Below are 13747 nucleotides of genomic sequence, written 5' to 3' on the forward strand. Positions count from 1 at the left end.
TGTCAACCGAGTTTTGGAAAAGGATATTTCTGTTCTTGATGAGGTTCTTGTTTGCCGGGTAGAGGCCCATGGTGCAGCAGTTCACATTTTGTCATCTTGTACATAGCCAGCTTTTCAGATTTGGTTCTATCCCATAATTAATTTAATAAATGTGATTCATTTATAGCAATCCAAAGAAAACCTTGTTAAGCGAGGCTGTCACATGAGAACGGAAAGTAAGGATGTGATTCTGGGTCTTACTTAAAGACCTAAAAATGAATTTGGAACCCTGTCAATATTCCTGAATCTTTTTGATTTGACAACCTTCTTTGTGCTTCTAGCACAAAAATCTGCAGCTCTTTTTCTGATTTAGCTTCAGGTTTATATCACTAGAGAATCAATCCTTCCTTGAATCCACCAGTATGGCCAGCGTGGGTTATGATTCATCAGGACTAAACTCCATGGACCACTTGCTTTGTTTTTCCAATAAAGCGAGGAGGCGGATGACTAAGGAATAGCATCACATCTTTCTCTACCCTTCTTGGCTACTTGACGAACTCGAACACATAATAATATTTGAATTTCAGTTGCAGTTGACAAAATGTTTTCACATCTAGACCCTCACCAGCTCCTCAAAATAGATCTATGAGTCTGAGAACCTCAGTGCCAGTAAAGGACTTGGGCAGTAGAATTTAAATAATCATACTGAAACAGACCAGCTTAACATTTTTTTTCAGTTATGTTTTTTGTTATCACAAACTTACATTTCTGAGGGACAATGTGATATCTTAATGTGTGTATATATAATATACTCAAATCATTTGTCTTACTATTGTGTATGTATATGTGTGTGTGTGTTGCATTCCAAATGCTGCCTTCAGGTTGTTTTTATTTGTGTTTATATGTGTGTGAGAGAAAGAGAAAGTGAGCGTGTGTGTTCTTATGCGTGCAAGACAGAGGAGTGTGTGTGTCATGTGTGTGCCATAGGACAGCTTTCAAGTTGCTCCTCATCTGCCCACCTCATTTGAGGCAGTGTTTCTTGTCTGGATCCTAGCTCTGGTATTCTTCGTTAGGCTCGTCATGAGCTTCCAGGACAGTCTCCTGTTTCCACCTCCCATCTTGCTGTCATTGTCTTTATACGGGGATTACAGAACCCTGCCATGGCTTCTGGCTTTGTATACAGGGTCTGGGGATCGAACTCAAGTACCCCGGTTTCAGGCGAGAGAGGACTTTATCACTGAGCCATCTCCTCAGCCCCCCATCTACAGACTACTTTGAAATAAAGAGCTAAAAGGCTTGATCCAAGATTTGCTCAGCAGCTTTCTTAGCAATGGATACTAAATTCCTCCCCTTATTGGTCCTGGGTCATTGTATTGTTGTCTGTTTGGGGGTTTTTGTTTTGGTTTGTTTTTGTTTTTATTTTTTTACAGACAAGGAAACTGAGCTGAATTTTATAGGCAATTTGCCTTCCCAACTTTGCACTGGGACTTTATCCAGGTCATCTAATTACAAATAAACCTCTCATCTCTCTCTGCTCCTTCTCAATCATTCTGCTTGCCAGTTACGAGAACAGCACACCACATTCCTGTTCCTTATTTCTATATGTTTTCATAGCTTTTGGATGGCTTGTTGAATTTTTATTTTCTTGTATGTCCTTTTGTCCTAATTTTTATTTGCACTGTTCCTTTTTTTTCTGTTCCTAATTAATCATCCTTCTGAAAGTTTGCTAAAGAGTGGGTAAGTACATTTTCCTTTCCAAATAACAATGTTTTGCATTGTTGTTTTTGTGTTAAGGAAATACAGAATAATTCAAATGGGTACTAAATTGATCTAATAAATGTCAAGGAGCTGGCATATAATTCTTTGTGTTGAAATTGCTTTTCCTTTTTCCCTGGCATTTACAGGAGATTTTTGTTTGTGTGGGGGTTTATTTTCACATTACTATTTAAATTTCATCGACATCACCAGTTAGAAAAACTAAAAAACTAAACCCTAGTCTCAACAGAGATTCTGGCCTGGGCCCGCAATGGAGAAAATGTGGGTCTTTTCACCATGGCTCAGAAAAAAAGAGACTTCACCTTGACCCTGGGTTAACACCTGCAGTGAAAACTGAAAAGCTACTAGGCATGATCCCAAATGGCCTGAAGGTTTAGGAACAGTTCTTGCCATAGCAGTGTCTTGGTCCAGTTTCCCTTGGAGGTCTCCAACTACATAAGTTGCATCTCCCAACAATTTCACAAAGGAAATGTTTCATGTCCTTTAATAGGCTGTCATGACACTGTGCTCTGTGAAATCCAGCTTAGCACGCTGCGAGGCCATTAAGTGTACATATGTGTTACTACACATTAATGGCATCTAAAGCCTTGGGTGAGGAACAGTGTACGTAGTGATTTTTTTTTTTTTTTTTTTTTTTTTTTTTTTTTTTTTTGGTATTTCAAGGTAAGGTCTCACTGTAGCCCAGGCTGGCCTGGAATTCACTATGTAATCTCATGGTGGCCTCGAACTCAAGACAATCCTATCTCTGTCTCCCAAGCGCTGAGATTTAAGGCGTGTACTACCATGCCTGGCCATGGTTAATATTTTTTTTAGGAGCTTCAGATCTCTATCAAAAGTCTGGAGTCTCAATCTTCCAGATGCTTCTGGGATGACAGAAATAAAGTGGGTGTGCAGGTCAGACTTTATTTTTGAACTCTGTGGTCTAAAAACTACAGACAGGACACAGCATCACTTCCCAAATGTGCTAATATTTGTCTTTCTATGTCTTTTAGCATCAGTATCATTCAAAAATAGACGAACTAATTGAAGAGACTGTGAAAGAAATGATAACACTCTTGGTGGCAAAGGTAAACCTTCAGCGGCAGGTGGAAATGCCGCCCCATGAACATGGCTTTGTTATGTCTGTTTCTCCATTAAAATGTAACACGTTAAAAAGTTGAGCTAGATCCACGCATCTCTCCAGGAACAAGATGATACATCACCCAGCCACAGCTCCGAATGGTTTTCTGATAGTTGTGATCCGTGTGACGACCATTTGATGAAGTGGCATCCATTCACTTAATAAGAATTTATCCCCAAACATGGCCCTAGGTTATGAAGGAAATATTTGTTTTGTATTCTAGCACTGACAAAGTCAGATTTTAAAATCCATAAAATTAAACAGTAATAAGGAATTCTGCCATCCTGAAAAAAAAAAACCTTTCCTCTATTTTCTCATGCAGTGAGAGTCATAATAAAACATAAAAGTCAGATATAGCTATTTCAGTCACCCTCATGAATTATAGAATTTTAACTAAGTGATGCTGAATAGGAAGACATTTATATTTGCCAGTCAGTGCTAAACTTCTGTTTCCCCCAAATTACTGATAAAATACAAATAAAAATAGATTGGATTAAATGTAGTGCTAATATGTAACATAAAAAAAACTGCTTTGCGCACTTTTGGATTTTGAAAAGTGCATTTAATATTATCGCATGCTATATGCAACTCAATAATATTTTGTCACTTTGCACTTCTGTAACTCTCTATATTTGCAATCACATAATAATAAAGAAAAAGCCGGATAAGTCAAATATTTCTATGAAACGGCAGTCTCTTCCTCTCTGCGAAGGTGGGAGCTAAAAAAATAGAACACAAAAACTGAACAGGGGACTTAATCCTGGCCTTTAGCTTGTTGGGAACTGTTGTTCTTTATTCTGGAAAATTATCATTTAAATAACTTTTTTTTTCTTTTTTACTGTTTTACTAGTTTGTAACAATCTTGGAAGGCGTACTGGCAAAATTATCCAGATATGACGAGGGGACTTTATTTTCTTCTTTTCTGTCATTTACCGTGAGTAAAGAGCTTCTTTCTTTCCTGTTTTTTGTTGTTGTTTAGTTGTGGGGTTTCTTTGCTTGAAGAGGTGATAGGTGGTTTTGTGTGTGTTAATTACATTCAGCTATAAATGTTTAATGTTAATACCACAATCAGCAGAGCCTTCCTTAGCAGCGGGTAGTCCAACATCATGTATTTCGTTTGTAAGTGGACACTGTGCGTATATACATGTGCGCACGGCCTGCACGCTCACGCACCTCTCTGTGTACGAATCCCAAGTGGCTGGCCTTCACCCGCCTTGGCTAGCTAGCTCAGGCAAATCACTTCGTGTGGGTCACCAGTGAGGAATGCTAATTTGAGAAATTATATACTCGGGTTTCTCTTCAGATCACATAAGTCTTTCGCCTAGAGTTACAAACAGGATCCTTACAACTGAAGGAGCTGTGCAAGCGGAAACCCCAGGAGACCTCTTAGAGGAGCATGCATTTCTAGCCGGGGCTGCTGAGTGTGCAGCGCAAGCTTGGGGTCTCCCCGGACTGGGCGTGCCTGCAGCCAACGGTAGCTCCTCTCAGACAAGACTCGTCCATGCGCACCTGGCTGGGCTCCAGAGCCACTGCTCTTCACGTCCTCCTGAACTGGTGCCTGCATCCTGCACCAATTCCGAGAGGCTGTGGCTCTGCGCTAGGAGTGGACAAGGGCAAAAGTGGCACAGAGCCAGGCAGAAGTGGGGAGGTCGCTGTAGGTGCTGCATCCACCAAAGAGGTGCCTGGGCAGCGTTGAAACCAGTTCTCCTGCCCTTCCCTGTGCCAGGAAAGGTTCCAGCTCTGCACATTTCCCTGTCATTTCTCATAGCAGGGGTGTGGTGAGCTCGGAGCGGGGTTTTGTTTTCAACAGTGCCACGGGAACTAACAGCAGATAACTCGGGACCTGTTGTCTGTCAGAGGAGTCTTTGGACACTAAATGCCAGACAAAACCCAGCAGATCCTTACGTTTTGAATCCCTCAAGCTTTAATCCAAATCCCATCACCAGTACTACCAGCTGTGTGATCACGAGCAGGTCTCTGAGCCTGTTTCCTCATCTGTAGGCAAGTGAGAGGCAGATGTCTTCCACAGTGACATAGTATGAAATAATAATATCAGTGGAAAACCTAGCATAGTCTTAGCTTATACTAGGCAATTATTATTAGTAATATGTAGTAGACATTATGAGTATACAATAAAAGCATTCGTGCACACAACTTCTTACCCAATATCCCTAAACAATATATAATACATGCATTCATACACACATACCAGGAAATTAAATACACCCTACTTTGGCCTTTGCACAACCCAGACTTACTCTTCCAGGGAATTGAGGGAAATTTCTAACCATTTCTAGATAACACGCATGCATGAACATGCCTGGCTTCTTTTCATGTACAACTTTCAGTTTTCCAAGCACAAAAGTGAATTTGCTCCCAGGCTTAAGATGGCCTCAGTACCTAGACCACGGAGGGCCGAGAAAGGGCTGCTGACAACAGGCGCTGCCTACAATTGCGCTCGACAGAGTCACCCATGATGCATCACAGCTGAAGCAAACATCTCCAGCCCACTCCTTTGACAAAGAAACCGAGACCCAGAGAGGAGGAGTAATGCATGGAGATCACCCAGCACTGTGCGCAGTGGGGACAGGATCTCAAGTCTCCTGCTGGTATTCCCCACCAGTAAACGGCTTCCTGCTGGGAGTGGGATTCAGTTGGCAATTGCCTGGCACTGGAAGGCAGATGGGCTCTTGAGTGGGGAAGAGTTACGAGGAAGGATTCAGGGCACATGAGTTGGAGATGCAAGAAAGTACACAAAATACAGTGAAATTATAGAAATGGTGATTGGATGTGTGAAAGGACGGAATTAAGTGTAACTTTTCTAGAAAACGTTCCCCTGAAATCCACAGGAGACGTAATTTTCTTTATGTCTTTATTTCATGCAAAATTTGACTTTATTTTGCTGGAGAGGACTTGACCATGGGCCCTTTTTCTCTTTTCATTTGTTGGTTTGTTGGGGTTTTGGCATGTGCACATGGGTGTGGTGTGTGTGCATGTTCATGTGGGGGGCGTACATGTGTATACAGGTTTGCATGTATGTGTGTGTACGTGTGTGTCTGTGTGCATGTGTGTGTTGTGGAAGCCGGCACTTGATACCAGGTGAACTCCTTAATCACTCTCCACCTTATTTTGGGGGGGGGAAAGTGCTCTCTCAATGAACCTGGTACCCACCAATTCACCTAGACTAACTAGCCAGCAAACCCCAGGGATCTTCCTCTTCCCGCCCCCAGCACTGGGATTGGCGGTACATACCACCTTGCCAGACTTTTACATGCGTGCTGGGGATTTGAACTGAGGTCCTCAGGCTTGCATTGCAAGCACTTTACTGACTGAGGCATCTCTCTGCCTTCCAATCCTTTTACCCTTGTCTGGTCCCTCTTTTGGTGCTCCAAACCTAATGACTAACTTATCAAGTGTCTTGCTGGAAGCTAGTCCAGTAGCAGCCAGATCAAGAATGTAAAAACCAGAGCGTGTCCCGGGATGGTGAGAAGCACAGACCTGAGTGTCCTGTGGAAGTGTTGCCAAGCTCCTGTCCCCACCCTCTCATCTTTCCTGAGACATTTTGCAGCCTCACAGCATGCCCAGCAAAGGTGTCACCATACAGAACACTTTGGGACTATTGCTGGGCCTGTAACTTCCCTTCTTAGTGACACTTCTCCCACACACTTGGCCACCCCGAGGCCAGAAGCACCCACTTCTCATTTTCAGCCTATCTCCTGCCAGGATTCCAGTATTAGAGAAGGCGAGCTGAGCTTAGAGGTGGCAAGAATGCTTCCATACATGGATTCTGAGCTCCTGCCCAAATTGCAAAGGGCCTTTGAAGGGTGCCGGCAAGCCCAGCTGTGGTAGCACCCCACAGGGCTGGGCAGAGGTAGCGGGTCTGACGGGGAGGGGCAGAAAGCAGTGCAGGAGCCAGATGTGCGCACGTCCTAGGACCCTGGACAGAGGCAATGGAGCCGGCGGTCTGACTGTTTTCCTTAACTCTGCTCCCCTTTCCCCTTCCATTCTTCAAGAATTAATGTGCACTTACCACGTCTCCACCTCAGCACGACTGCCAAGGAGGAGCCATGTGCTCTGCCCCCCCCCCCAGAAAGCTGACGAGTATCGACAAATATGCCACCCTTTCCCCCTCTCTCTCCTGCTGAGCGCTTCCTTTCCTGGGTGGGCTTGATTTCGTGGTCCAAGCCAGACATTTTGGAAAACGTCTGCAGTGGCACAGAGCAGGCAGGAATATTTATTTCTCGTTTCCATCTGCATTGCTTCCTCTCTTGGAGAGGAGCTGGGGGAGGAGGGCGGGTAAGATGTGGCTTCCTCGTGCCAGCCCGCGAGGCGCCCAGGCGCCCCCTCCTCTCTCTCCTCCTGCAGCAGCCTCGGCAGGCAGCACTCGCAGCCTGGGATGGATGGAGGCAGGTGCCTCTGGAACTTCTCAGAAATCAGCTCAGTGATGCACTTAGCAAGTATGCACCCATTCCCTTGCCTACAAGATGTGCTTTTGTGTGGGCTGCCTGTTTGGAAAGGTCCTTGACTTGGGGAGGGGGGCAGCCTTTTGCTGTTCTTTTAGGAGGCCAAGAAGTAGGGCCAGCAAGTGCCAGGTCCCTCTCCCAGAGTATTCCAATACTTCCCTTGGTATTTTAAAAATATTTTATTTATTATTTATTTGAAAGCAGAGAGAAATAAAAAAGAGAGAGAGTATGGGCACAGCCGGGCCTCTCGCCGCTGCTAACAAACTCCAGACGCTTGCGCCACTTGCTGCATCTGGCTCCGTGTGGCCACTGGGAATTTGAACCCAGGCCATAAAGCTTTGCTGCAAGTGCCTTTAACAACACAGCCATTTCTCTCAATCCCCTGACTCGGTTTTATCTATGGCTTAGCAAGTATCCTGGAACTCATTCCCTCCTCACTCACTCACTCATCCCACATCTAGTTACAGAGCACCTGTGTGTTAGGTGCTGGACTAGGTGCTGGGATCACAATGATGAACCAAATAGATGCTCTCAGCCCTTTTGCAGCTAACATCGAGTGAATGAGATGGGTAATAGGAAAGGTAAATAGTCAAGTGGGAGAAATCATGGTACAGGGCATAAACTGAAAAGTAGGAAGCATGAAGCATTCCCTTCAGCTGGAACAATCATATCAGATCCTTGTTGGGAGAAGCCCTGAGTGGAGACCTGAGAGCCAGCTATGGATGAAAAGAACGGAAGAAAACCTGGCAGGGAGTCCTAGGAAGAATTCCTGTAGGATATTTCACAAATAACATAAAGAAGGATTTAGGGACTGAGTGGGTGTTGAGGGTAGAGGCTCATGTGGAGAGGTCAGAGGTGAAAAATCCAAGAACTGTGATGTGTTGAGGAGCTCAGCAGAGCCAAGTGAGCCCCCAGAGTAAGTGGTGTTCTGTGAGAAAGAGCTTCGAGTAGGTCAGCCTGGGAAAGGGGTGCAGCCCTGCCCTCACCTGTGAGGCGCCACACCCTAGAAGCCAGTTGCCTTTGCTGTAATATGATGATGGTTACATGAGATGAACTCAGAAGTCTAAAATAACTACAGAAGTGCAGCTCCCATTCCCTAAAGCACGTGGTGTGTGCCTGGCACAGGGCTCAATGCATGAAATATAACTTTTCTGTGCAATCTTTGAATAATTTCCTTTCCCTACTGCCCTTTAGAAAATGACTAAACTGAAGCTCAGAGAGGGTAAACCATCAAATTCCACCTGAGCAGATCTCCCCAGCCTCCAGGGATGAAGACAGACATGGGAAGACCCAGTGCCCACCCCTAGAGCCGTGGGACAGTTACATCACATCCTCTGAGGGTCCTCCCCATGACCTGCCCTCAAATAAATCCATTCTGGGTGGTCCCGACATAATGTGGAAAGTACTCAGGACAGAGAATAACTCAATTAAAGGTTGTCAGGAACGCAAATCCTACTGTATGCCCAACACTCATCTATCCCCCTCTCCCTCTCCCTCCCTCCCTCCCTCCCTCCCTCCCTCCCTCTCTCTCTCTCTCTCTCTCTCTCTCTCTCTCTCTCTCATATAAAGAAGAGTGTATATGGGCATGTGTGCACAGAGGCTGACATTGAGTGTCTTCCTTAGTCACTATCCACCTTATTTTTCGAGACAGGGTCTGTCACTGAACCTAGAGCTCACCAATTTGCCTAGGCTAGCCCCAGGGATCCTCCTGTCTCCTGTCCCCAGAACTGGAATTTCAGGCATGTGTCAACCTAGCTTTTGACTTGGATATTGAGGATCTGAACTCAGGTCCTCATGTCCCACCTCCCCACCCCGCCCTTGCTTGTCAGCAGAATAGTTCTTTTCCCACTTGGAAGTGAACCAAAGTAGAAATGCCCCTTCCCTGCAGTCTAGAGCCAGGGACAAAGGCTGGGTTCCTGTGAGCTGAGACCATTGTCAGCGCATTGCATCATGGACGCTGCACCAAATGTGAGGATACCGTGCCAAGGAATTTATGTGCATCTCCGTCTTCATCCTTGCAGCTGTCTTTGCAATAGATATAGTTCTTATTCCCATGTTATAGATGAGGCACATCAAATATTTCACGCAAAGCCACAGTAAGACTTAAATTTACCCATTTACTATGGCCAGAACATCACCTCGATATACAGAAAATCACCAGTGAAACCAGTTGATAACTCTCCTAGGGACAATTCTCTGGTGCATCTTATCTTTGAGGGGAAGAGTTGTCTGTTTTTCCAATCAGACCAGCAAAATTATTTCAACAATTTACCTACTAACCAGCTTGTTTTGCAGTAATACCAGAATAAGAAACTCTCAAAATCCCCAGCTTCTTTTGAGCCTTCCACATAATCTCAAGTCAACACGTTTGTGGAGTAGGCACTGCATGCTAGGTACTGGGGTTTAGCCGTGAAGATGGGACATGCTTACTCTTATCTGTTCCATTTGTCTGTTGGAGAGATAGTCCCAGCAAGAATAAACACACCATTTTTAACTCAGAGAAAGGGTGCTAGCCGGTGCAGTGCAAAGGAGCGCAACCTCAGCTGGCAGGAAACTGAAAGAAGTGTCCTTTTTAAAACAAAACTCTGTGTGTGTGTGTGTGTGTGTGTGTGTATGTTATTTTTTACAAGGTTGTAGTCTTATATCCCCTCTCCTCTCCCCCACACCACTTCCCCTGAGGGCTCTCCTCAGTGTGGTTGTTGGTGTTCTCTGTGGGGTCACAAATGTGTTGATCTCTGTGTGGGGGGCTAGGAAAGCTGTGTCTCAGGATATTTCTACCCACGCTGTGGCTCTTACAACCTTCCTGCCTCCTCTTTTGCAATGGTCCCTGAGTCTCATAGGGTCTCTTAGCAGTGTGGTTTACTGTTGCGTTCTCAGCAGCCCCTGGGTTTCTGGGCCAGTGTGCTTTGATCAGGCACAGTGCCTGTCACTGCCCCTGGAGCTGGCGCTCAGGATTTCAGCGGTAACAATATTCACGTCACCACTTCCTCTGCAGTTTCTCGTGGGTTGGGTGGCATGATAGGCAGTCGGCTAACTTTTCTGGTTGTATTGATCAATCCTGGATCTCCTTAGCCTTGTTCTCTGCCATCTTCATGGTTTTGGAGAAGGGGTTATTGTGCGGAACCTTTCTCTATGCCCCCCTGTTGTTTTGGTTATGACTCCCACGCCTCTATCTTCTCTTTTTTTAATTTATTTTTGGTTTTGCCAGGTAAGGTTTTGCTCTAGCCCAGGCTGACCTGGAATTCACTATGTAATCTTAGGGTAGCCTTGAACTTCAGCAATCCTCTTGCTGCTACCTCCCAAGTGCTGGGATTAAAGGTGTGTGCCACCACACTTGACTCTCCATCTTAACTGGAAGCCAGTAAGTGACTTTTAAGCTGAGAACTGAAGTTGACTTTTCCATAGTAAAGATGAGCCCATATAGGTAAGAGAGGTTATAGAGACCAGACTCCTAGTAAAAGCCAGTGCCAGCCTTAGGGTCTGTTGATAATGGAGCAGGGAGCCACCATTGGAAAGTGGCTTAAAGAACCCCACGTATTTCTTCTGATGCATTTTGGTCATCGTGGGCCAGCAAAAACACTGCCCTAAAAAGTGACTGATCTTCCCCATATTCAACAAAACTCATAAGCCACTCCCCAGTGGTCTAATATTTGACATTGACCGAGGGGTCTGTAACAGATCGTTTTATTGCCTAGTAAGATTGCCTCATTTCCAACTGCTGCCTTGAAAATACAGTTGACTCTTAATACATCCACTGTCCAGAACATCCCTACAGAAGCGTCACGAAAGCGAAAGATAAGCATCCAAAGTTGACTATTTCCCTTAATAGTCTTTAGTTTATAAAACAAAAACATCTACTAAAGAAAATGTAAGATAGACAGCACTTTGTTCTGACCGTTAGGTGCCAAGCAAGTGGGACACAGAAATGTCATGATGAAAGAAATACATAATGAATATGCATGTAGGTTTATGTGGGTTGTCACTGTGAAATTAAGAGTTACAGACTCTGGGGCTAGAGAGGTGGCTCAAGTTAAAGAAACTTACTTGCAAATGCCCAGGTTCAATTCCCTAACACCCAAAGCAACTCAGCAAGGGACCCTGGTATATACACGTCCACACACATGTGCAAATAAGTAATATGAAAATTACATACACAGTTATACACTCTGCTCTGACCTCCCAACTGCACACAGTGGGAGCTTATCACAAAAAAAATTAAAGTCAAGGAGATGAAGTCCAGGAAGACAGAAATGAGGTAGGATTACTGACTACCTGTGAACTGCTGTTTAGCCCTCAGTAGAATAAGAATGCTGGCAAGAGAGCTACTGGAACAAATGGGCATAGAGTGAACAGTAGATTTCGCATGATACCTGGCGTTTGGTAAGCCCTCTAAAAATGGTACTTGTAAACCTCACCACCAACTCGCTCAAAATAGTAAGAATGTCTAAGTAACGCCTTGTTGCAGAAATCACCCAAGAGTAGCTTTTTGGGGAAAAAAAAAAAAAGAGGTTTATTTTGGCTTACAGACCCGAGGGGAAGCTCCATTATGGCAGGGGGAAATGATAGCATGAGCAAAGGCTGGACATCACTCCCTGGCCAACATAAGGTGGACAATAGTCACAGGAGGCTGTGCCAGACCCTGGCAAGGGGAAACTGACTATAACACTGATAAGCCTGCCCCCAACAACACACTGCCTCCAGGAGGTGTTAACTCCCAAATCTCCATCAGCTGGGAACCTAGCATTCAGAACACCTAAGTTTATGGGGGACACCTGAATCCAACCACCACATTTCTGCTTCTTACTAAGCATCCCCACAATGTTTTCTTGAACATGCTATAGCCATTTCTCTTCCAAACAACCTAGACCACTCTCCAGAAAATCCTCATCACTTACCCTGTATCAATGTCCACAGTCTTGTTTCCTTAACAATATTTTCCATTATTCTTAGTATTTTTTTTTTTTAGCATTTTGTGTCTTTCAGTTCTTACGTCATCTCTAGAATACCTCATTATTAATCAAACTATTAGCTAAGGCTGGGGATATAGCTCAGAAATAGAGTGATTCCCTATGAGGCATGAGGCCCTGTAGTTGATTCCCAACACCATGTACACATAAAAAAATAATAATAAATGGGGCTTGAGAGATTACTGAGTGGTTAAAGTCCTTGTCTGTGAAGCCTAAGAACACAGGTTCGATTCCCCAGTACCCGTGTAAGATGTATAAACATGCACTTGCACTTGGAGTTTGTTTGCCGTGTCTGGAGGCCCTGACATGCTCGTTCTCTCCCTCTCTCTCTCTCTCATAACTAAATAAAAAAATTGGTAGATATATATGTTTGATAGATGATAGATAGATACATAGGTAGATAGATAAATAGATGATAATACTTAACCACAATTGCATATTCCATACTCCGAACATACTTTGGTTTGAATTAGTGCCCTGTCGATGTGCCCTGAGGTTTTCTGCTGGTCCATTTGCTCCCCTTTCTAAAATATAACAGCTGGTTAACCTCCAATCCTACTGAGCCATAAATGAGAATTAAGACACAACAGTATGCTTTGTTGTGAGGCATCGATGACAAAAATTATAAAAGTGAGATAGGATTATCAGTGTCAGTAATATCACTAAATGCTGAATGTTAGATTCAGTTACTCAACCAGCCACCGTGTTTTAAATATCTCCTGTATGTAAATTGCTGAACCAGGAGTTGCAATGACAGAAACATTATTTATTCTAGAAGTGTGTGTGTGTCCCCTAGAAATCACTATGCAGAGCACATCAATAGGAGGAAAATTTAAAAATTTTTCTGGTCTAGTGTTTTTAGTGATGAGTTGAAGTTTACTTGGTTCACACCTGCTGGTAAGAGCCAGTTCTCTGTATCTCTTCCTATCTGTGCATTTACAATGTCCTATCAGTAATTCAGAGGTGACCATGGTCATAGTCCTTGCACTACAAAAAATAAAACTTTACCAATGGGGGCTTGGCTTTCCTTTCTTGTTTGTTTGTTTTGTTTTCATTTTTGCTTTTGTTTTTTGAGAGAGAGAGAGAGAAAGAGGGAGAGGAAGAGAGCAGGAGGAAAAAGAGAGATAAGGAGCAGGTATAGGCTGTGACCACACTGTACCTCGGATGAAGTCACTGTATCTTAGATGATGCTGCTGTTAGAAGCTACAACTGGTCAGCCTTGCATAACAGTAACCACGTCATGTAAGGGCTATTCCCTCGGAATTCGCTCCCGTCTTCACCCTCATATGAAGACGAATGTTTCTACTTAGTGATTAACTGTATTTCCCACGTCCTTGAAATTTTTAAAATATTTTATTTATTTGCAAGGAGGGAGGAGGGGAGGGAGAGTGAGAATGGGCGCACCAGGGCCTCCAGCCGCTGAATTCCACATGCGTGCTCCA

The 13747-nt window shown here is 44.1% G+C and overlaps 1 protein-coding gene across 9 annotated transcripts in view; it reads left to right on the plus strand.

Annotated features, from left to right (window-relative positions):
- The window catches only part of Cadps (calcium dependent secretion activator), a 506710-nt gene that overhangs the window by 418520 nt on the left and 74443 nt on the right, over positions 1-13747 (plus strand). For all 9 annotated transcript variants that reach the window (XM_045135763.1, XM_045135769.1, XM_045135761.1 and 6 more), the window contains 2 exons: positions 2748-2822; positions 3726-3809. In XM_045135763.1, coding sequence (XP_044991698.1) covers positions 2748-2822; positions 3726-3809 — 159 coding nt within the window. The remainder of the gene's footprint in view (positions 1-2747; positions 2823-3725; positions 3810-13747) is intronic.

The sequence above is a fragment of the Jaculus jaculus genome, chromosome 16 (assembly GCF_020740685.1).
Source record: "Jaculus jaculus isolate mJacJac1 chromosome 16, mJacJac1.mat.Y.cur, whole genome shotgun sequence".
Lineage (NCBI taxonomy): Eukaryota > Metazoa > Chordata > Mammalia > Rodentia > Dipodidae > Jaculus > Jaculus jaculus.